The 24,005-nt window shown below is 48.4% G+C and overlaps 1 protein-coding gene across 1 annotated transcript in view; it reads right to left on the bottom strand.

Moving 5' to 3' along the window:
* CARD8 (caspase recruitment domain family member 8) overlaps positions 1–24,005 on the bottom strand; it is a 917,106-nt gene that overhangs the window by 564,447 nt on the left and 328,654 nt on the right. Inside the window, exon 6 of the mRNA XM_069626623.1 lies at positions 20,130–20,249. Within this exon, the coding sequence (XP_069482724.1) occupies positions 20,130–20,249 (120 nt within the window). The remainder of the gene's footprint in view (positions 1–20,129; positions 20,250–24,005) is intronic.

A 24,005-nucleotide genomic window follows, 5' to 3' on the forward strand; every position in this document is an offset into this window, starting at 1 on the left:
TAATATTGGGGGACTTGCATCTGGAGTCAGGGTCCTTGGAGATCTGTGTCTATGTGACCATCTGAATACTAATATTGGGGGAGTCGCATCTGGAATCAGGGTCCTTAGGGATCTCTGTCTATGTGACCATCTGAATACTAATATTGGGGGACTCGCATCTGGAGTCAGGGTCCTTGGGGATCTGTGTCTATGTGACCATCTGAATACTAATATTGGGGGACTCGCATCTGGAGTCAGGCTCCTTGGGGATCTGTGTCTATGTGACCATCTGAATACTAATATTGGGGGACTCGCATCCGGAGTCAGGATTCTTGGGGATCTGTGTCTCTCTGACACCATCTGAATACTAATATTGGGGGACTTGCATCCGGAGTCAGGGTCCTTGGAGATCTGTGTCTATGTGACCATCTGAATACTAATATTGGGGGACCCGCATCCAGAGTCAGGGTCCTTGGAGATCTGTGTCTATGTGACCATCTGAATACTAATATTGGGGGACTTGAATTTGGAGTCAGGATCCTTGGGGATCTCTGTCTATGTGACCATCTGAATACTAATATTGGGGGACTTGCATCCAGAGTCAGGGACCTTAGGGATCTGTGTCTATGTGACCATCTGAATACTAATATTGGGAGTCTTGCATCTGGAGTCAGGGTCCTTAGGGATCTCTGTCTATGTGACCATCTGAATACTAATATTGGGAGTCTTGCATCTGGAGTCAGGGTCCTTGGGATCTGTGTCTATGTGACCATCTAAATACTAATATTGAGGGACTCGCATCTGGAGTCAGGGTCCTTAGGGATCTGTGTCTATGTGACCATCTGAATACTAATATTGGGGGAGTCGCATCCGGAGTCAGGGTCCTTGGGGATCTGTGTCTATGTGACCATCTGAATACTAATATTGGGGGACTCGCATCCGGAGTCAGGATTCTTGGGGATCTGTGTCTCTCTGACACCATCTGAATACTAATATTGGGGGACTTGCATCCAGAGTCAGGGTCCTTGGATATCTGTGTCTATGTGACCATCTGAATACTAATATTGGGGGACTCGCATCTGGAGTCAGGGTCCTTGGAGATCTGTGTCTATGTGACCATCTGAATACTAATATTGGGGGACTTGCATTTGGAGTCAGGATCCTTGGGGATCTCTGTCTATGTGACCATCTGAATACTAATATTGGGGGACTTGCATCCAGAGTCAGGGACCTTAGGGATCTGTGTCTATGTGACCATTTGAATACTAATATTGGGGGACTTGCATTAAGAGTCAGGGTACTTGGGGATCTCTGTCTCTCTGCCACCATCTGAATACTAATATTGGGGGACTTGGATCCGGAGTCAGGGTCCCTGGGGATCTGTGTCTCTCTTTCTGCCACCACCTGAATACTAATATTGGGGGACTCACATCCAGAGTCAGGGTCCTTGGGGATCTGTGTCTCTCTGCCACCATCTGAATACTAACATTGGGGGACTTGCATCTGGAGTCAGGGTCCTTGGGGATCTGTGTCTCTCTGCCACCATCTGAATACTAATATTGGGGGACTTGCATCTGGAGTCAGGATCCTTAGGGATCTATGTCTCTCTTTCTGCCACGACCTGAATACTAATATTGGGGGACTCACATCCAGAGTCAGGGTCCTTGGGGATCTGTGTCTCTCTGCCACCATCTGAATGCTAACATTGGGGGACTCGCATCTGGAGTCAGGGCTCTTTGGGATCTGTGTCTCTCTGCCACAATCTGAATACTAATATTGGGAGTCTTGCATCTGGAGTCAGGGTCCTTGGGGATCTGTGTCTATGTGACCATCTAAATACTAATATTGAGGGACTCGCATCTGGAGTCAGGGTCCTTAGGGATCTGTGTCTATGTGACCATCTGAATACTAATATTGGGGGAGTCGCATCCGGAGTCAGGGTCCTTGGGGATCTGTGTCTATGTGACCATCTGAATACTAAAATTGGGGGACTCGCATCCGGAGTCAGGGTCCTTGGGATCTGTGTCTCTCTGACACCATCTGAATACTAATATTGGGGGACTTGCATCCAGAGTCAGGGTCCTTAGGGATCTGTGTCTATGTGGCCATCTGAATACTCATATTGGGGGACTTGCATCCGGAGTCAGGGTCCTTGGGGATCTGTGTCTATGTGACCATCTGAATACTAATATTGGGGAACTCGCATCCGGAGTCAGGGTCCTTGGGGATCTGTGTCTAAGTGACCATCTGAATACTAATATTGGGGGACCCACATCTGGAGTCAGGGTCCTTGGGGATCTGTGTCGCTCTGCCACCATCTGAATACTAATATTGGGGGACATGAATCCGGAGTCAGGGTCCTTGGAGATCTGTGTCTATGTGACCATCTGAATACTAATATTGGGGGACTTGCATCCGGAGTCAGGGTCCTTGGGGATCTGTGTCTATGTGACCATCTGAATACTAATAATGGGGGACTCGCATCCGGAGTCAGGGTCCTTGGGGATCTGTGTCTATGTGACTATCTGAATACTAATATTGGGGGACTCGCATCTGGAGTCAGGGTCCTTAGGGATCTCAGTCTCTCTGCCACCATCTGAATACTAATATTGGGAGTCTTGCATCCGGAGTCAGGGTCCTTGGGGATCTGTGTCTATGTGATCATCTGAATACTAATATTGGGGGACTCGCATCCGGAGTCAGGGTCCTTGGGGATCTGTGTCTCTCTGCCACCATCTGAATACTAATATTTGGGGACTCGCATCTGGAGTCAGGATCCTTGGGGATCTCTGTCTATGTGACCATCTGAATACTAATATTGGGGGACTTGCATCTGGAGTCAGGGTCCTTCGGGATCTGTGTCTATGTGACCATCTGAATACTAATATTGGGGGACACACATCTGGAGTCAGGATCCTTGAGGATCTGTGTCTCTCTGACACCATCTGAATACTAATATTGGGGCACTCGCATCCGGAGTCAGGGTCCTTGGAGATCTGTGTCTATGTGACCATCTGAATACTAATATTGAGGGACTCGCATCTGGAGTCAGGGTCCTTAGGGATCTTTGTCTATGTGACCATCTGAATACTAATATTGGGGGAGTTGCATCCGGAGTCAGGGTCCTTGGGGATCTGTGTCTATGTGACCATCTGAATACTAATATTGGGGGACTCGCATCCGGAGTCAGGGTCCTTGGGGATCTGTGTCTCTCTGACACCATCTGAATACTAATATTGGGGGACTTGCATCCAGAGTCAGGGTCCTTAGGGATCTGTGTCTATGTGGCCATCTGAATACTAATATTGGGGGACTTGCATCCGGAGTCAGGGTCCTTGGGGATCTGTGTCTATGTGACCATCTGAATACTAATATTGGGGAACTCGCATCCGGAGTCAGGGTCCTTGGGGATCTGTGTCTATGTGACCATCTGAATACTAATATTGGGGGACCCACATTTGGAGTCAGGGTCCTTGGGGATCTGTGTCTCTCTTCCACCATCTGAATACTAATATTGGGGGACATGAATCCGGAGTCAGGGTCCTTGGGGATCTGTGTCTATGTGACCATCTGAATACTAATATTGGGGGACTTGCATCCGGAGTCAGGGTCCTTGGGGATCTGTGTCTATGTGACCATCTGAATACTAATATTGGGGGACTCGCATCTGGAGTCAGGGTCCTTAGGTATCTCTGTCTCTCTGCCACCATCTGAATACTAATATTGGGAGTCTTGCATCCAGAGTCAGGGTCCTTGGGGATCTGTGTCTATGTGACCATCTGAATACTAATATTGGGGGACTCGCATCCGGAGTCAGGGTCCTTGGGGATCTCTGTCTCTCTGCCACCATCTGAATACTAATATTTGGGGACTCGCATCCGGAGTCAGGATCCTTGGGGATCTCTGTCTATGTGACCATCTGAATACTAATATTGGGGGACTTGCATCTGGAGTCAGGGTCCTTCGGGATCTGTGTCTATGTGACCATCTGAATACTAATATTGGGGGACACACATCTGGAGTCAGGATCCTTGAGGATCTGTGTCTCTCTGACACCATCTGAATACTAATATTGGGGGGCTCGCATCCGTAGTCAGGGTCCTTGGAGATCTGTGTCTATGTGACCATCTGAATGCTAATATTGAGGGACTCGCATCTGGAGTCAGGGTCCTTAGGGATCTGTGTCTATGTAACCATCTGAATACTAATATTGGGGGAGTCGCATCCGGAGTCAGGGTCCTTGGGGATCTGTGTCTATGTGACCATCTGAATACTAATATTGGGGGACTCGCATCCGGAGTCAGGGTCCTTGGGGATCTGTGTCTCTCTGACACCATCTGAATACTAATATTGGGGGACTTGCATCCAGAGTCAGGGTCCTTAGGGATCTGTGTCTATGTGGCCATCTGAATACTAATATTGGGGGACTTGCATCCGGAGTCAGGGTCCTTGGGGATCTGTGTCTATGTGACCATCTGAATACTAATATTGGGGAACTCGCATCCGGAGTCAGGGTCCTTGGGGATCTGTGTCTATGTGACAATCTGAATACTAATATTGGGGGACCCACATCTGGAGTCAGGGTCCTTGGGGATCTGTGACTCTCTTCCACCATCTGAATACTAATATTGGGGGACGTGAATCCGGAGTCAGGGTCCTTGGGGATCTGTGTCTATGTGACCATCTGAATACTAATATTGGGGGACTTACATCCGGAGTCAGGGTCCTTGGGGATCTGTGTCTATGTGACCATCTGAATACTAATATTGGGGGACTCGCATCCGGAGTCAAGGTCCTTGGGGATCTCTGTCTCTCTGCCACCATCTGAATACTAATATTTGGGGACTCGCATCCGGAGTCAGGATCCTTGGGGATCTCTGTCTATGTGACCATCCGAATACTAATATTGGGGGACTTGCATCTTGAGTCAGGGTCCTTTGGGATCTGTGTCTATGTGAGCATCTGAATACTAATATTGGGGGACACACATCTGGAGTCAGGATCCATGAGGATCTGTGTCCCTCTGACACCATCTGAATACTAATATTGGGGGACTTGCATCTGGAGTCAGGCTCCTTGGGGATCTGTGTCTATGTGACCATCTGAATACCAATATTGGGGGACTCGCATCCGGAGTCAGGATCCTTGGGGATCTGTGTCTCTCTGACACCATCTGAATACTAATATTGGGGGACTCGCATCCGGAGTCAGGGTCCTTGGAGATCTGTGTCTATGTGACCATCTGAATACTAATATTGGGGGACTTGCATTTGGAGTCAGGATCCTTGGGGATCTCTGTCTATGTGACCATCTGAATACTAATATTGGGGGACTTGCATCCAGAGTCAGAGACCTTAGGGATCTGTGTCTATGTGACCATCTGAATACTAATATTGGGGGACTTGCATTAAGAGTCAGGGTACTTAGGGATCTCTGTCTCTCTGCCACCATCTGAATACTAATATTGGGAGTCTTGCATCCGGAGTCAGGGTCCTTGGGGATCTGTGTCTATGTGACCATCTGAATACTAATATTGGGGGACTCGCATCCGGATTCAGGGTCCTTGGGGATCTCTGTCTCTCTGCCACCATCTGAATACTAATATTTGGGGACTCGCATCCGGAGTCAGGATCCTTGGGGATCTCTGTCTATGTGACCATCTGAATACTAATATTGGGGGACTTGCTACTGGAGTCAGGGTCCTTCGGGATCTGTGTCTATGTGACCATCTGAATACTAATATTGGGGGACACACATCTGGAGTCAGGATGCTTGAGGATCTGTGTCTCTCTGACACCATCTGAATACTAATATTGGGGGACTCGCATCCGGAGTCAGGGTCCTTGGAGATCTGTGTCTATGTGACCATCTGAATACTAATATTGACGGACTCGCATCTGGAGTCAGGGTCCTTGGAGATCTGTGTCTATGTGACCATCTGAATACTAATATTGAGGGACTTGCATCTGGAGTCAGGATCCTTGGGGATCTCTGTCTATGTGACCATCTGAATACTAATATTGGGGGACTTGCATCCAGAGTCAGGGTCCTTAGGGATCTGTGTCTATGTGACCATCTGAATACTAATATGGGGGGACTTGCATCCAGAGTCAGGGTACTTGGGGATCTCTGTCTCTCTGCCACCATCTGAATACTAATATTGGGGGCCTTGGTTCCGGAGTCAGGGTCCTTGGGGATCTGTGTCTCTCTTTCTGCCACCACCTGAATACTAATATTGGGGGACTCACATCCAGAGTCAGGGTCCTTGGGGATCTGTGTCTCTCTGCCACCATCTGAATACTAACATTGGGGGACTCGCATCTGGAGTCAGGGTCCTTGGGGATCTGTGTCTCTCTGAAACCATCTGAATACTAATATTGGGGGACTTGCATCTGGAGTCAGGATCCTTAGGGATCTATGTCTCTCTTTCTGCCACCACCTGAATACTAATATTGGGGGACTCACATCCAGAGTCAGGGTCCTTTGGGATCTGTGTCTCTCTGCCACCATCTGAATACTAACATTGGGGGACTTGCATCTGGAGTCAGGGTCCTTGGGGATCTGTGTCTCTCTGCCACCATCTGAATACTAATATTGGGGGACTTGCATCTGGAGTCAGAGACCTTAGGGATCTGTGTCTATGTGACCATCTGAATACTAATATTGGGGGACTTGCATTAAGAGTCAGGGTACTTAGGGATCTCTGTCTCTCTGCCACCATCTGAATACTAATATTGGGAGTCTTGCATCCGGAGTCAGGGTCCTTGGGGATCTGTGTCTATGTGACCATCTGAATACTAATATTGGGGGACTCGCATCCGGATTCAGGGTCCTTGGGGATCTCTGTCTCTCTGCCACCATCTGAATACTAATATTTGGGGACTCGCATCCGGAGTCAGGATCCTTGGGGATCTCTGTCTATGTGACCATCTGAATACTAATATTGGGGGACTTGCTACTGGAGTCAGGGTCCTTCGGGATCTGTGTCTATGTGACCATCTGAATACTAATATTGGGGGACACACATCTGGAGTCAGGATGCTTGAGGATCTGTGTCTCTCTGACACCATCTGAATACTAATATTGGGGGACTCGCATCCGGAGTCAGGGTCCTTGGAGATCTGTGTCTATGTGACCATCTGAATACTAATATTGACGGACTCGCATCTGGAGTCAGGGTCCTTGGAGATCTGTGTCTATGTGACCATCTGAATACTAATATTGAGGGACTTGCATCTGGAGTCAGGATCCTTGGGGATCTCTGTCTATGTGACCATCTGAATACTAATATTGGGGCACTTGCATCCAGAGTCAGGGTCCTTAGGGATCTGTGTCTATGTGACCATCTGAATACTAATATGGGGGGACTTGCATCCAGAGTCAGGGTACTTGGGGATCTCTGTCTCTCTGCCACCATCTGAATACTAATATTGGGGGCCTTGGTTCCGGAGTCAGGGTCCTTGGGGATCTGTGTCTCTCTTTCTGCCACCACCTGAATACTAATATTGGGGGACTCACATCCAGAGTCAGGGTCCTTGGGGATCTGTGTCTCTCTGCCACCATCTGAATACTAACATTGGGGGACTCGCATCTGGAGTCAGGGTCCTTGGGGATCTGTGTCTCTCTGAAACCATCTGAATACTAATATTGGGGGACTTGCATCTGGAGTCAGGATCCTTAGGGATCTATGTCTCTCTTTCTGCCACCACCTGAATACTAATATTGGGGGACTCACATCCAGAGTCAGGGTCCTTTGGGATCTGTGTCTCTCTGCCACCATCTGAATACTAACATTGGGGGACTTGCATCTGGAGTCAGGGTCCTTGGGGATCTGTGTCTCTCTGCCACCATCTGAATACTAATATTGGGGGACTTGCATCTGGAGTCAGGATCCTTAGGGATCTATGTCTCTCTTTCTGCCACCACCTGAATACTAATATTGGGGGACTCACATCCAGAGTCAGGGTCCTTGGGGATCTGTTCTCTCTGCCACCATCTGAATGCTAACATTGGGGGACTTGTATCGGGAGTCAGGGTCCTTGGGGATCTGTGTCTCTCTGCCACCATCTGAATACTAATATTGGGGGACTTGCATCTGGAGTCAGGATCCTTAGGGATCTATGTCTCTTTTTCTGCCACCACCTGAATACTAATATTGGGGGACTCACATCCAGAGTCAGGGCTCTTGGGGATCAGTGTCACTCTGCCACAATCTGAATACTAATATTGGGAGTCTTGCATCTGGAGTCAGGGTCCTTGGGGATCTGTTTCTATGTGACCATCTGAATACTAATATTGAGGGACTCGCATCTGGAGTCAGGGTCCTTAGGGATCTGTGTCTATGTGACCATCTGAATACTAATATTGGGGGACTCGCATCCGGAGTCAGGGTCCTTGGGGATCTGTGTCTCTCTGACACCATCTGAATACTAATATTGGGGGACATGCATCCAGAGTTAGGGTCCTTAGGGATCTGTGTCTATGTGGCCATCTGAATACTAATATTGGGGAACTCGCATCCGGAGTCAGGGTCCTTGGGGATCTGTGTCTATGTGACCATCTGAATACGAATATTGGGGGACCCACATCTGGAGTCAGGGTCCTTGGGGATCTGTGTCTCTCTGCCACCATCTGAATACTAATATTGGGGGACTTGCATCCGGAGTCAGGGTCCTTGGGGATCTGTGTCTATGTGACCATCTGAATACTAATATTGGGGGACTTGCATCCGGAGTCTGGGTCCTTGGGGATCTGTGTCTATGTGACCATCTGAATACTAATAATGGGGGACTCGCATCCGGAGTCAGGGTCCTTGGGGATCTGTGTCTATGTGACCATCTGAATACTAATATTGGGGGACTCGCATCTGGAGTCAGGGTCCTTAGGGATCTCTGTCTCTCTACCACCATCTGAATACTAATATTGGGAGTCTTGCATCCGGAGTCAGGGTCCTTGGGGATCTGTGTCTATGTGACCATCTGAATACTAATATGTTGGGACTAGCATCCGGAGTCAGGGTCCTTGGGGATCTCTGGCTCTCTGCCACCATCTGAATACTAATATTTGGGGACTCACATCCGGAGTCAGGATCCTTGGGGATCTCTGTCTATGTGACCATCTGAATACTAATATTGGGGGACTCGCATCCGGAGTCAGGGTCCTTGGAGATCTGTGTCTATGTGACCATCTGAATACTAATATTGGGGGACTCGCATCCGGAGTCAGGGTCCTTGGAGATCTGTGTCTATGTGACCATCTGAATACTAATATTGGGGGAGTCGCATCCGGAATCAGGGTCCTTAGGGATCTGTGTCTATGTGACCATCTGAATACTAATATTGGGGGACTCGCATCTGGAGTCAGGGTCCTTGGAGATCTGTGTCTATGTGACCATCTGAATACTAATATTGGGGGACTCGCATCTGGAGTCAGGGTCCTTGGAGATCTGTGTCTATGTGACCATCTGAATACTAATATTGGGGGACTTGCATTTGGAGTCAGGATCCTTGGGGATCTCTGTCTATGAGACCATCTGAATACTAATATTGGGGGACTTGCATCCAGAGTCAGCGACCTTAGGGATCTGTGTCTATGTGACCATCTGAATACTAATATTGGGGGACTTGCATTTGGAGTCAGTGTCCTTAGGGATCTCTGTCTCTCTGCCACCATCTGAATACAAATATTGGGAGTCTTGCATCCGGAGTGAGGGTCCTTGGGGATCTGTGTCTATGTGACCATCTGAATACTAATATTGGGGGACTCGCATCTGGAGTCAGGGTCCTTAGGGATCTCTGTCTCTGCCACCATCTGAATACTAATATTGGGAGTCTTGCATCCGGAGTCAGGGTCCTTGGGGATCTGTGTCTATGTGACCATCTGAATACTAATATTGGGGGACTCGCATCCCGAGTCAGGGTCCTTGGGGATCTCTGTCTCTCTGCCACCATCTGAATACTAATATTTGGGGACTCGTATCCGGAGTCAGGATCCTTGGGGATCTCTGTCTATGTGACCATCTGAATACTAATATTGGGGGACTTGCATCTTGAGTCAGGGTCCTTCGGGATCTGTGTCTATGTGAGCATCTGAATACTAATATTGGGGGACTTGCATCCTGAGTCAGCGACCTTAGGGATCTGTGTCTATGTGACCATCTGAATACTAATATTGGGGGACTTGCATTAAGTGTCAGGGTACTTAGGGATCTCTGTCTCTCTGCCACCATCTGAATACTAATATTGGGAGTCTTGCATCCGGAGTCAGGGTCCTTGGGGATCTGTGTCTATGTGACCATCTGAATACTAATATTGGGGGACTCGCATCCGGAGTCAGGGTCCTTGGGGATCTCTGTCTCTCTGCCACCATCTGAATACTAATATTTGGGGACTCGCATCCGGAGTCAGGATCCTTGGGGATCTCTGTCTATGTGACCATCTGAATACTAATATTGGGGGACTTGCATCTGGAGTCAGGGTCCTTCGGGATCTGTGTCTATGTGACCATCTGAATACTAATATTGGGGGACACACATCTGGAGTCAGGATGCTTGAGGATCTGTGTCTCTCTGACACCATCTGAATACTAATATTGGGGGACTCGCATCCGGAGTCAGGGTCCTTGGAGATCTGTGTCTATGTGACCATCTGAATACTAATATTGAGGGACTCGCATCTGGAGTCAGGGTCCTTGGAGATCTGTGTCTATGTGACCATCTGAATACTAATATTGAGGGACTTGCATCTGGAGTCAGGATCCTTGGGGATCTCTGTCTATGTGACCATCTGAATACTAATATTGGGGGACTTGCATCCAGAGTCAGGGTCCTTAGGGATCTGTGTCTATGTGACCATCTGAATACTAATATGGGGGGACTTGCATCCAGAGTCAGGGTACTTGGGGATCTCTGTCTCTCTGCCACCATCTGAATACTAATATTGGGGGACTTGGGTCCGGAGTCAGGGTCCTTGGGGATCTGTGTCTCTCTTTCTGCCACCACCTGAATACTAATATTGGGGGACTCACATCCAGAGTCAGGGTCCTTGGGGATCTGTGTCTCTCTGCCACCATCTGAATACTAACATTGGGGGACTCGCATCTGGAGTCAGGGTCCTTGGGGATCTGTGTCTCTCTGCCACCATCTGAATACTAATATTGGGGGACTTGCGTCTGGGGTCAGGATCCTTAGGGATCTATGTCTCTCTTTCTGCCACCACCTGAATACTAATATTGGGGGACTCACATCCAGAGTCAGGGTCCTTTGGGATCTGTGTCTCTCTGCCACCATCTGAATACTAACATTGGGGGACTTGCATCTGGAGTCAGGGTCCTTGGGGATCTGTGTCTCTCTGCCACCATCTGAATACTAATATTGGGGGACTTGCATCTGGAGTCAGAGACCTTAGGGATCTGTGTCTATGTGACCATCTGAATACTAATATTGGGGGACTTGCATTAAGAGTCAGGGTACTTAGGGATCTCTGTCTCTCTGCCACCATCTGAATACTAATATTGGGAGTCTTGCATCCGGAGTCAGGGTCCTTGGGGATCTGTGTCTATGTGACCATCTGAATACTAATATTGGGGGACTCGCATCCGGATTCAGGGTCCTTGGGGATCTCTGTCTCTCTGCCACCATCTGAATACTAATATTTGGGGACTCGCATCCGGAGTCAGGATCCTTGGGGATCTCTGTCTATGTGACCATCTGAATACTAATATTGGGGGACTTGCTACTGGAGTCAGGGACCTTCGGGATCTGTGTCTATGTGACCATCTGAATACTAATATTGGGGGACACACATCTGGAGTCAGGATGCTTGAGGATCTGTGTCTCTCTGACACCATCTGAATACTAATATTGGGGGACTCGCATCCGGAGTCAGGGTCCTTGGAGATCTGTGTCTATGTGACCATCTGAATACTAATATTGACGGACTCGCATCTGGAGTCAGGGTCCTTGGAGATCTGTGTCTATGTGACCATCTGAATACTAATATTGAGGGACTTGCATCTGGAGTCAGGATCCTTGGGGATCTCTGTCTATGTGACCATCTGAATACTAATATTGGGGGACTTGCATCCAGAGTCAGGGTCCTTAGGGATCTGTGTCTATGTGACCATCTGAATACTAATATGGGGGGACTTGCATCCAGAGTCAGGGTACTTGGGGATCTCTGTCTCTCTGCCACCATCTGAATACTAATATTGGGGGCCTTGGTTCCGGAGTCAGGGTCCTTGGGGATCTGTGTCTCTCTTTCTGCCACCACCTGAATACTAATATTGGGGGACTCACATCCAGAGTCAGGGTCCTTGGGGATCTGTGTCTCTCTGCCACCATCTGAATACTAACATTGGGGGACTCGCATCTGGAGTCAGGGTCCTTGGGGATCTGTGTCTCTCTGAAACCATCTGAATACTAATATTGGGGGACTTGCATCTGGAGTCAGGATCCTTAGGGATCTATGTCTCTCTTTCTGCCACCACCTGAATACTAATATTGGGGGACTCACATCCAGAGTCAGGGTCCTTTGGGATCTGTGTCTCTCTGCCACCATCTGAATACTAACATTGGGGGACTTGCATCTGGAGTCAGGGTCCTTGGGGATCTGTGTCTCTCTGCCACCATCTGAATACTAATATTGGGGGACTTGCATCTGGAGTCAGGATCCTTAGGGATCTATGTCTCTCTTTCTGCCACCACCTGAATACTAATATTGGGGGACTCACATCCAGAGTCAGGGTCCTTGGGGATCTGTTCTCTCTGCCACCATCTGAATGCTAACATTGGGGGACTTGTATCGGGAGTCAGGGTCCTTGGGGATCTGTGTCTCTCTGCCACCATCTGAATACTAATATTGGGGGACTTGCATCTGGAGTCAGGATCTTTAGGGATCTATGTCTCTTTTTCTGCCACCACCTGAATACTAATATTGGGGGACTCACATCCAGAGTCAGGGCTCTTGGGGATCTGTGTCTCTCTGCCACAATCTGAATACTAATATTGGGAGTCTTGCATCTGGAGTCAGGGTCCTTGGGGATCTGTTTCTATGTGACCATCTGAATACTAATATTGAGGGACTCGCATCTGGAGTCAGGGTCCTTAGGGATCTGTGTCTATGTGACCATCTGAATACTAATATTGGGGGACTCACATCCGGAGTAGGGGCCTTGGGGATCTGTGTCTCTCTGACACCATCTGAATACTAATATTGGGGGACATGCATCCAGAGTTAGGGTCCTTAGGGATCTGTGTCTATGTGGCCATCTGAATACTAATATTGGGGAACTCGCATCCGGAGTCAGGGTCCTTGGGGATCTGTGTCTATGTGACCATCTGAATACGAATATTGGGGGACCCACATCTGGAGTCAGGGTCCTTGGGGATCTGTGTCTCTCTGCCACCATCTGAATACTAATATTGGGGGACTTGCATCCGGAGTCAGGGTCCTTGGGGATCTGTGTCTATGTGACCATCTGAATACTAATATTGGGGGACTTGCATCCGGAGTCTGGGTCCTTGGGGATCTGTGTCTATGTGACCATCTGAATACTAATAATGGGGGACTCGCATCCGGAGTCAGGGTCCTTGGGGATCTGTGTCTATGTGACCATCTGAATACTAATATTGGGGGACTCGCATCTGGAGTCAGGGTCCTTAGGGATCTCTGTCTCTCTACCACCATCTGAATACTAATATTGGGAGTCTTGCATCCGGAGTCAGGGTCCTTGGGGATCTGTGTCTATGTGACCATCTGAATACTAATATGTTGGGACTAGCATCCGGAGTCAGGGTCCTTGGGGATCTCTGGCTCTCTGCCACCATCTGAATACTAATATTTGGGGACTCGCATCCGGAGTCAGGATCCTTGGGGATCTCTGTCTATGTGACCATCTGAATACTAATATTGGGGGACTTGCATCCGGAGTCAGGGTCCGTGGAGATCTGTGTCTATGTGACCATCTGAATACTAATATTGGGGGACTCGCATCCGGAGTCAGGGTCCTTGGAGATCTGTGTCTATGTGACCATCTGAATACTAATATTGGGGGAGTCGCATCCGGAATCAGGGTCCTTAGGGATCTGTGTCTATGTGACCATCTGAATACTAATATTGGGGGACTCGCATCTGGAGTCAGGGTCCTTGGAGATCTGTGTCTATGTGACCATCTGAATACTAATATTGGGGGACTCGCATCTGGAGTCAGGGTCCTTGGAGATCTGTGTCTATGTGACCATCTGAATACTAATATTGGGGGACTTGCATTTGGAGTCAGGATCCTTGGGGATCTCTGTCTATGAGACCATCTGAATACTAATATTGGGGGACTTGCATCCAGAGTCAGCGACCTTAGGGATCTGTGTCTATGTGACCATCTGAATACTAATATTGGGGGACTTGCATTTGGAGTCAGTGTCCTTAGGGATCTCTGTCTCTCTGCCACCATCTGAATACAAATATTGGGAGTCTTGCATCCGGAGTGAGGGTCCTTGGGGATCTGTGTCTATGTGACCATCTGAATACTAATATTGGGGGACTCGCATCTGGAGTCAGGGTCCTTAGGGATCTCTGTCTCTGCCACCATCTGAATACTAATATTGGGAGTCTTGCATCCGGAGTCAGGGTCCTTGGGGATCTGTGTCTATGTGACCATCTGAATACTAATATTGGGGGACTCGCATCCCGAGTCAGGGTCCTTGGGGATCTCTGTCTCTCTGCCACCATCTGAATACTAATATTTGGGGACTCGTATCCGGAGTCAGGATCCTTGGGGATCTCTGTCTATGTGACCATCTGAATACTAATATTGGGGGACTTGCATCTTGAGTCAGGGTCCTTCGGGATCTGTGTCTATGTGAGCATCTGAATACTAATATTGGGGGACTTGCATCCTGAGTCAGCGACCTTAGGGGTCTGTGTCTATGTGACCATCTGAATACTAATATTGGGGGACTTGCATTAAGTGTCAGGGTACTTAGGGATCTCTGTCTCTCTGCCACCATCTGAATACTAATATTGGGAGTCTTGCATCCGGAGTCAGGGTCCTTGGGGATCTGTGTCTATGTGACCATCTGAATACTAATATTGGGGGACTCGCATCCGGAGTCAGGGTCCTTGGGGATCTCTGTCTCTCTGCCACCATCTGAATACTAATATTTGGGGACTCGCATCCGGAGTCAGGATCCTTGGGGATCTCTGTCTATGTGACCATCTGAATACTAATATTGGGGGACTTGCATCTGGAGTCAGGGTCCTTCGGGATCTGTGTCTATGTGACCATCTGAATACTAATATTGGGGGACACACATCTGGAGTCAGGATGCTTGAGGATCTGTGTCTCTCTGACACCATCTGAATACTAATATTGGGGGACTCGCATCCGGAGTCAGGGTCCTTGGAGATCTGTGTCTATGTGACCATCTGAATACTAATATTGAGGGACTCGCATCTGGAGTCAGGGTCCTTGGAGATCTGTGTCTATGTGACCATCTGAATACTAATATTGAGGGACTTGCATCTGGAGTCAGGATCCTTGGGGATCTCTGTCTATGTGACCATCTGAATACTAATATTGGGGGACTTGCATCCAGAGTCAGGGTCCTTAGGGATCTGTGTCTATGTGACCATCTGAATACTAATATGGGGGGACTTGCATCCAGAGTCAGGGTACTTGGGGATCTCTGTCTCTCTGCCACCATCTGAATACTAATATTGGGGGACTTGGGTCCGGAGTCAGGGTCCTTGGGGATCTGTGTCTCTCTTTCTGCCACCACCTGAATACTAATATTGGGGGACTCACATCCAGAGTCAGGGTCCTTGGGGATCTGTGTCTCTCTGCCACCATCTGAATACTAACATTGGGGGACTCGCATCTGGAGTCAGGGTCCTTGGGGATCTGTGTCTCTCTGCCACCATCTGAATACTAATATTGGGGGACTTGCGTCTGGGGTCAGGATCCTTAGGGATCTATGTCTCTCTTTCTGCCACCACCTGAATACTAATATTGGGGGACTCACATCCAGAGTCAGGGTCCTTGGGGATCTGTGTCTCTCTGCCACCATCTGAATACTAACATTGGGGGACTTGCATCTGGAGTCAGGGTCCTTGGGGATCTGTGTCTCTCTGCCACCATCTGAATACTAATATTGGCGGACTTGCATCTGGAGTCAGGATCCTTAGGGATCTATGTCTCTCTTTCTGCCACCACCTGAATACTAATATTGGGGGACTCACATCCAGAGTCAGGGTCCTTGGGGATCTGTTCTCTCTACCACCATCTGAATGCTAACATTGGGGGACTTGCATCTGGAGTCAGGGTCCTTGGGGATCTGTGTCTCTCCGCAACCATCTGAATACTAATATTGGGGGACTTGCATCTGGAGTCAGGATCCTTAGGGATCTATGTCTCTCTTTCTGCCACCACCTGAATACTAATATTGGGGGACTCACATCCAGAGTCAGGGCTCTTGGGGATCTGTGTCTCTCTGCCACAATCTGAATACTAATATTGGGAGTCTTGCATCTGGAGTCAGGGTCCTTGGGGATCTGTGTCTATGTGACCATCTGAATACTAATATTGAGGGACTCGCATCTGGAGTCAGGGTCCTTGGGGATCTGTGTCTATGTGACCATCTGAATACTAATATTGGGGGACTCGCATCTGGAGTCAGGGTCCTTGGGGATCTGTGTCTCTCTGACACCATCTGAATACTAATATTGGGGGACTTGCAACCAGAGTCAGGGTCCTTAGGGATCTGTGTCTATGTGGCCATCTGAATACTAATATTGGGGGACTTGCATCCGGAGTCAGGGTCCTTGGGGATCTGTGTCTATGTGACCATCTGAATACTAATATTGGGGAACTCGCATCCGGAGTCAGGGTCCTTGGGGATCTGTGTCTATGTGACCATCTGAATACTAATATTGGGGGACCCACATCTGGAGTCAGGGTCCTTGGGGATCTGTGTCTCTCTGCCACCATCTGAATACTAATATTGGGGGACTTGAATCCGGAGTCAGGGTCCTTGGGGATCTGTGTCTATGTGACCATCTGAATACTAATATTGGGGGACTTGCATCCGGAGTCTGGGTCCTTGGGGATCTGTGTCTATGTGACCATCTGAATACTAATAATGGGGGACTCGCATCCGGAGTCAGGGTCCTTGGGGATCTGTGTCTATGTGACCATCTGAATACTAATATTGGGGGACTTGCATCTGGAGTCAGGGTCCTTAGGGATCTCTGTCTCTCTGCCACCATCTGAATACTAATATTGGGAGTCTTGCATCCGGAGTCAGGGTCCTTGGGTATCTGTGTCTATGTGACCATCTGAATACTAATATTGGGGGACTCGCATCCGGAGTCAGGGTCCTTGGGGATCTCTGTCTCTCTGCCACCATCTGAATACTAATATTTGGGGACTCACATCCGGAGTCAGGATCCTTGGGGATCTCTGTCTATGTGACCATCTGAATACTAATATTGGGGGACTTGTATCTGGAGTTAGGGTCCTTCGAGATCTGTGTCTATGTGACCATCTGAATACTAATATTGGGGGACTCACATCTGGAGTCAGGATCCTTGAGGATCTATGTCTCTCTGCCACCATCTGAATACTAATATTGGGGGACTCGCATCCGGAGTCAGGGTCCTTGGAGATCTGTGTCTATGTGACCATCTGAATACTAATATTGAGGGACTTGCATCTGGAGTCAGGATCCTTGGGGATCTCTGTCTATGTGACCATCTGAATACTAATATTGGGGGACTTGCATCCAGAGTCAGGGTCCTTAGGGATCTGTGTCTATGTGACCATCTGAATACTAATATTGGGGGACTCGCATCTGGAGTCAGAGTCCTTAGGGATCTCTGTCTCTCTGCCACCATCTGAATACTAATATTGGGGGACTTGCATCCAGAGTCAGGGTCCTTAGGGATCTGTGTCTATGTGACCATCTGAATAGTAATATTAGGGGACTTGCATCCGGAGTCAGGGTCCTTGGAGATCTGTGTCTATGTGACCATCTGAATACTAATATTGGGGGACTCGCATCCGGAGTCAGGGTCCTTGGAGATCTGTGTCTATGTGACCATCTGAATACTAATATTGGGGGAGTCGCATCCGGAATCAGGGTCCTTAGGGATCTGTGTCTATGTGACCATCTGAATACTAATATTGGGGGACTCGCATCTGGAGTCAGGGTCCTTGGAGATCTGTGTCTATGTGACCATCTGAATACTAATATTGGGGGAGTCGCATCTGGAATCAGGGTCCTTAGGGATCTCTGTCTATGTGACCATCTGAATACTAATATTGGGGGACTCGCATCTGGAGTCAGGGTCCTTGGGAATCTGTGTCTATGTGACCATCTGAATACTAATATTGGGGGACTCGCATCCGGAGTCAGGATCCTTGGGGATCTGTGTCTCTCTGACACCATCTGAATACTAATATTGGGGGACTCGCATCTGGAGTCAGGCTCCTTGGGGATCTGTGTCTATGTGACCATCTGAATACTAATATTGGGGGACTCGCATCCGGAGTCAGGATCCTTGGGGATCTGTGTCTCTCTGACACCATCTGAATACTAATATTGGGGGACTCGCATCCGGAGTCAGGGTCCTTGGAGATCTGTGTCTATGTGACCATCTGAATACTAATATTGGGGGAGTTGCATCCGGAGTCAGGGTCCATGGAGATCTGTGTCTATGTGACCATCTGAATACTAATATTGGGGGACTTGCATTTGGAGTCAGGATCCTTGGGGATCTCTGTCTATGTGACCATCTGAATACTAATATTGGGGGACTTGCATCCAGAGTCAGGGACCTTAGGGATCTGTGTCTATGTGACCATCTGAATACTAATATTGGGGGACTTGCATTAAGAGTCAGGGTACTTGGGGATCTCTGTCTCTCTGCCACCACCTGAATACTAATATTGGGGGACTTGGATCCGGAGTCAGGGTCCTTGGGGATCTGTGTCTCTCTTTCTGCCACCACCTGAATACTAATATTGGGGGACTCACATCCAGAGTCAGGGTCCTTGGGGATCTGTGTCTCTCTGCCACCATCTGAATACTAACATTGTGGGACTTGCATCTGGAGTCAGGGTCCTTGGGGATCTGTGTCTCTCTGCCACCATCTGAATACTAATATTGGGGGACTTGCATCTGGAGTCAGGATCCTTAGGGATCTATGTCACTCTTTCTGCCACCACCTGAATACTAATATTGGGGGACTCACATCCAGAGTCAGGGTCCTTGGGGATCTGTGTCTCTCTGCCACCATCTGAATGCTAACATTGGGGGACTCGCATCTGGAGTCAGGGTCCTTGGGGATCTGTGTCTCTCTGCTACCATCTGAATACTAATATTGGGGGACTCGCATCTGGAGTCAGGGTCCTTGGGGATCTGTGTCTCTCTGCCACCATCTGAATACTAATATTGGGGGACTCGCATCTGGAGTCAGGGTCCTTGGGGATCTGTGTCTCTCTACCACCATCTGAATACTAATATTGGGGGACTTGCATCTGGAGTCAGGGTCCTTAGGGATCTGTGTCTCTCTGCCACCATCTGAATACTAATATTGGGTGACTCGCATCTGGAGTCAGGATCCTTGGGGATCTGTGTCTCTCTGCCACCATCTGAATACTAAAATTGGGGGACTCGCATCTGGAGTCAGGGTCCTTACGGATCTATGTCTCTCTTTCTGCCACCATCTGAATACTAATATTGGGGGACTCGCATCTGGAGTCAGGGTCCTTGGGGATCTGTGTCTCTCTGCCACAATCTGAATACCAACATTGGGGGACTCGCATCTGGTGTCAGGGTCCTTAGGCATCTATGTCTCTCTTTCTGCCACCATCTGAATACTAATATTGGGGAACTTGCATTCTGAGTCAGGGTCCTTGGGGATCTCTGTCTCTCTGCCACCATCTGAAAACTAATATTGGGGGACTCGCATCTGGAGTCAGGGTTCTTAGGGATCTATGTCTGTCTCTCTGCCACCATCTGAATACTAATATTGGGGGACTCGCATCTGGAGTCAGGGTCCTTGGGGATCTGTGTCTCTCTGCCACCATCTGAATACTAATATAATAGAGTCTTGCATCCGGAGTCACAGCCCACTTCCTCATAATGCACTCACCATGGGGATAATCTCTGAGCCAGCGTCAGTCTCCACAGAATAACAGTAGCCATAGTACAAAGGCTTTGTCTGGGGAGGCTTCTTAATCTTCACTATGTCACTGGTTGTTTTATCCAATTCCTGAAATAAAAAACAATGTTTTATGCCTGGCACGTATCAAATGTAATGTATGTATACATTTTATTAACATGACAGTTAGATATACTACACACAAATTACATGAAACCGTAGAGCTGCTTTGCCAGCCTCATGCACCTGACTCAAGGACATGTGAGTGGCACGCTCAGTGCATTTGAGGTCCACCAGGAAAGCTAGAAGATGCTGTGGCCCCAATGGGCTGGTGACGGCTCTATTTGGGGGTCAGTTACATGAAGATTAAGGAAGCACAGATGTCTTGGAGAGTAGATGCAGTGCTTGGAGGGTGACTGCAAAGAAGGTCCATTGATTTAAAGGGTGACTTACCCGCCACATGAGGAAAGGTTATGAACACTGGTACTGAACACTGTTCTAAGGACCTCATTCAAAACATAATTCAGTCATTACAACTCCTCCCCTTGACCCAAAACACAGATACAGGGAAACACTCTGCAAGTCCTGCAATAGCAATCCAGCCTGTGAATTATGCACTCTGCATGTCCTGCAATGCCAGGCCAGCCTGTGAATTCTGTACTCTGCAAGTCCTGTAATAGCTAGCCAGCCTGTAAAACAGACACTCTATAAGTCCTGTAAAAGCAAGCCAGCCTGTGAATTCCACACTCTGCAAGTCCTGCAATAGCAAGCCAGCCTGTGGATTCTGCACTCTGCAAGTCCTGTAAAAGCAAGCCAGCCTGTAAATTCTGCACTCGTAAGTCATGTAACAGCAAATCCAGCCAATGGATTCTGCATGCTGCAAGTCCTGCAACAGCAAGACAGCCTGTGAATTCTGCACTCTGCATGTCATGTGATAGCAAAGCCAGCCTGTCAATTATGCACTCTGCAAGTTATGTAATAGCAAGCCAGCCTGCGACTTCTGCATGTCCTGTAACAGCAAGACAGCTTGTGAATTCTGCATTCTGCAAGTCCTCTAATAGTAAAGCCAGCCTGTGAGTTCTTCATTCTGCAAGTCCAGAAACAGCAAACCCAACCTGCGACTTCTGTATTCTGCATGTCCTGTAACAGCAAGACACCCTGTGAATTCCGCACTCTGCAAGTCCTGCAATAGCAGGCCAGCCTGTGAATTGTGCGCTCTGCAAGTCATGAAACATCAAAACCAGCCTGTGAATTCTGCACTCTGCAAGTCCGGTAACAGCAAGCCAGCCTGTGTATTCTGCATTCTGCAAGTCCTGCAACAGCAAGACAGCCTGTGAATTCTGCACTTTGCAAGTCATGTGATAGCAAAGCCAGCCTGTGAATACTGCACTCTGCAAGTTATGTAACAGCAAGCCAGCCTGCGGCTTCTGCATGTCCTGTAATAGCAATACAGCTTGTGAATTCTGCATTCTGCAAGTCCTGAAACATCAAACCCAACCCGCGACTTCAGCATTCTGCATGTCCTGTAACAGCAACATCAGCCTGTGAATTCCACACTCTGCAAGTCCTGCAATGGCAGGCCAGCCTGTGAAATTATGCGCTCTGCAAGTCCTGAAACATCAAAACCAGCCTGTGAATTCTGCACTCTGCAAGTCCTGTAATATTAAAACCAGCCTATGAATTCTGCACTCTGCAAGTCCAGAAACAGCAAAGCCAGCCTGTGAATTCTGCACTCTGCAAGTCCTGTAATAGTAAGACCAGCCTATGAATTCTGCACTCTGCAAGTCCAGAAACAGCAAAGCAAGCCTGTGAATTCTGCCCTCTGCAGGTCCTGTAACAGCAAAGCCAGCCTGTGAATTCCGCACTATGCAAGTCATGTAACAGCAACATCAGCCTGTGAATTCCGCACTCTGCAAGTCCTGTAACAGCAAAGCCAGCCTGTGAATTCTGCACCCGGCAAGTCCTGTAACGGCAGTTCTGCACCCTGCAAGTCTTGTAACAGCAAGCCAGCATGTGTATTTTGCACTCTGCAAGTCCTGTAATACTAAAACCAGCCTGTGAATTCTGCACTCTGCAAGTCCTGTAATATTAAAACCAGCCTATGAATTCTGCACTCTGCAAGTCCAGAAACAGCAAAGCCAGCCTGTGAATTCTGCACTCTGCAAGTCCTGTAATAGTAAGACCAGCCTATCCTATGAATTCTGCACTCTGCATGTCCAGAAACAGCAAAGCAAGCCTGTGAATTCTGCCCTCTGCAGGTCCTGTAACAGCAAAGCCAGCCTGTGAATTCCGCACTATGCAAGTCATGTAACAGCAACATCAGCCTGTGAATTCCGCACTCTGCAAGTCCTGTAACAGCAAAGCCAGCCTGTGAATTCTGCACCCGGCAAGTCCTGTAACGGCAGTTCTGCACCCTGCAAGTCCTGTAACAGCAAGCCAGAATGTGTATTTTGCACTCTGCAAGTCCTGTAATACTAAAACCAGCCTATGAATTCTGCACTCTGCAAGTCCTGAAACAGCAAAGCCAGCCTCTGAATTATGCACTCTGCAAGTCCTGTAACAGCAAGCCAGCCTGTGTATTCTACACTCTGCAAGTAATGTAATAGCAAAGCCAACCTCTGAATTTGGCACTCTACAAGTCCTATAACAGCAAGCCAGTCTTTGAATTCTGCACTCTGTAAGTCATGTAACAGTAACATCAGCCTATGAATTCTGCACTCTGCAAGTCCTGCAACAGCAAGCCAGTCTTTGACTTCTGCACACTCCAAGTCCTAAAACAGCAAAGCCAGCCTGTGAATTCTGCACTCTGCAGGTCCTGTAACAGCAAAGCCAGCCTGCGCATTCTGCCTTTGCACGTACTGTGACAGCAAGCCAGCCTGTGACTCTGCACTCTGCAAGTACTGTAACAGCAAGACAGCTTGTGAATTCTGCACTCTGCAATTCCTGTAAAAGCAAGCCAGTCTGTGAATTGTGCAATCTGCAAGTCATGTGACAGCAAAGCCAGCCTGTGAATACTGCATTCTGCAAGCCCTGTAACAGCAAAGTCAGTCTGTGAATTATGCACTCTGCGAGTCCTGCAACAACAAGCCAGTCTTTGAATTCTGCACTCTGCAAGTCCTGTCATAACAAGCCAGCCTGTGAATTCTGCAACCTGCAAGTCCCGTAACAACAAAGTCAACGTGGGAACTCTGCACTCTGCAAGACATGTAATAGTAAAGCCAGTCTGTGTATTCTGCACTCTGCAGGTCCTGTAACAGCAAAGCCAGCCTGTGCATTCTGCCTTCGCAGGTACTGTGACAGCAAGCCAGCCTGTGACTCTGCACTCTGCAAGTACTGTATCAGCAAGACAGCTTGTGATTTCTGCACTCTGCAATTCCTGTAAAAGCAAGCCAGTCTGTGAATTCTGCAATCTACAAGTCATGTGATAGCAAAGCCAGCCTGTGAATTCTGCACTCTGCAAGTCCTGCAACAACGAGCCAGTATTTGAATTCTTCACTCTGCAAGTCCTTTAATAGTAAAGCCAGCCTGGGAATTATGTACCCTGCAAGTCCTGTCATAACAACCCATCCTGTGAATTCTGCAACCTGCAAGTCCTGCAATAGAGCCGGCCTGTGAATTCCACACTCTGCAGGTCCTGTAACAGCAAGCCAGCCTGTGTATTCTGCACTCTGAAAGTCCTGTCATAGTAAAACCAGCCTGTGAATTCTGCGCTTTGCAAGTCCTGTATCAGCAAAGCCAGCTGTGAATTCCGCACTATACAAGTTATGCAACAGCAACATCAGCCTGTGAATTCTGCACGCTGCAAGTCCTGCAACAGCAAGACAGCCTGTGAATTATGCACTCTGAAGGTCCTGTAACAGCAAAGCC

Source organism: Ambystoma mexicanum, chromosome 6p, assembly GCF_040938575.1.
Source record: "Ambystoma mexicanum isolate Mex_15411 chromosome 6p, UKY_AmexF1_1, whole genome shotgun sequence".
NCBI classification, from domain to species: domain Eukaryota; kingdom Metazoa; phylum Chordata; class Amphibia; order Caudata; family Ambystomatidae; genus Ambystoma; species Ambystoma mexicanum.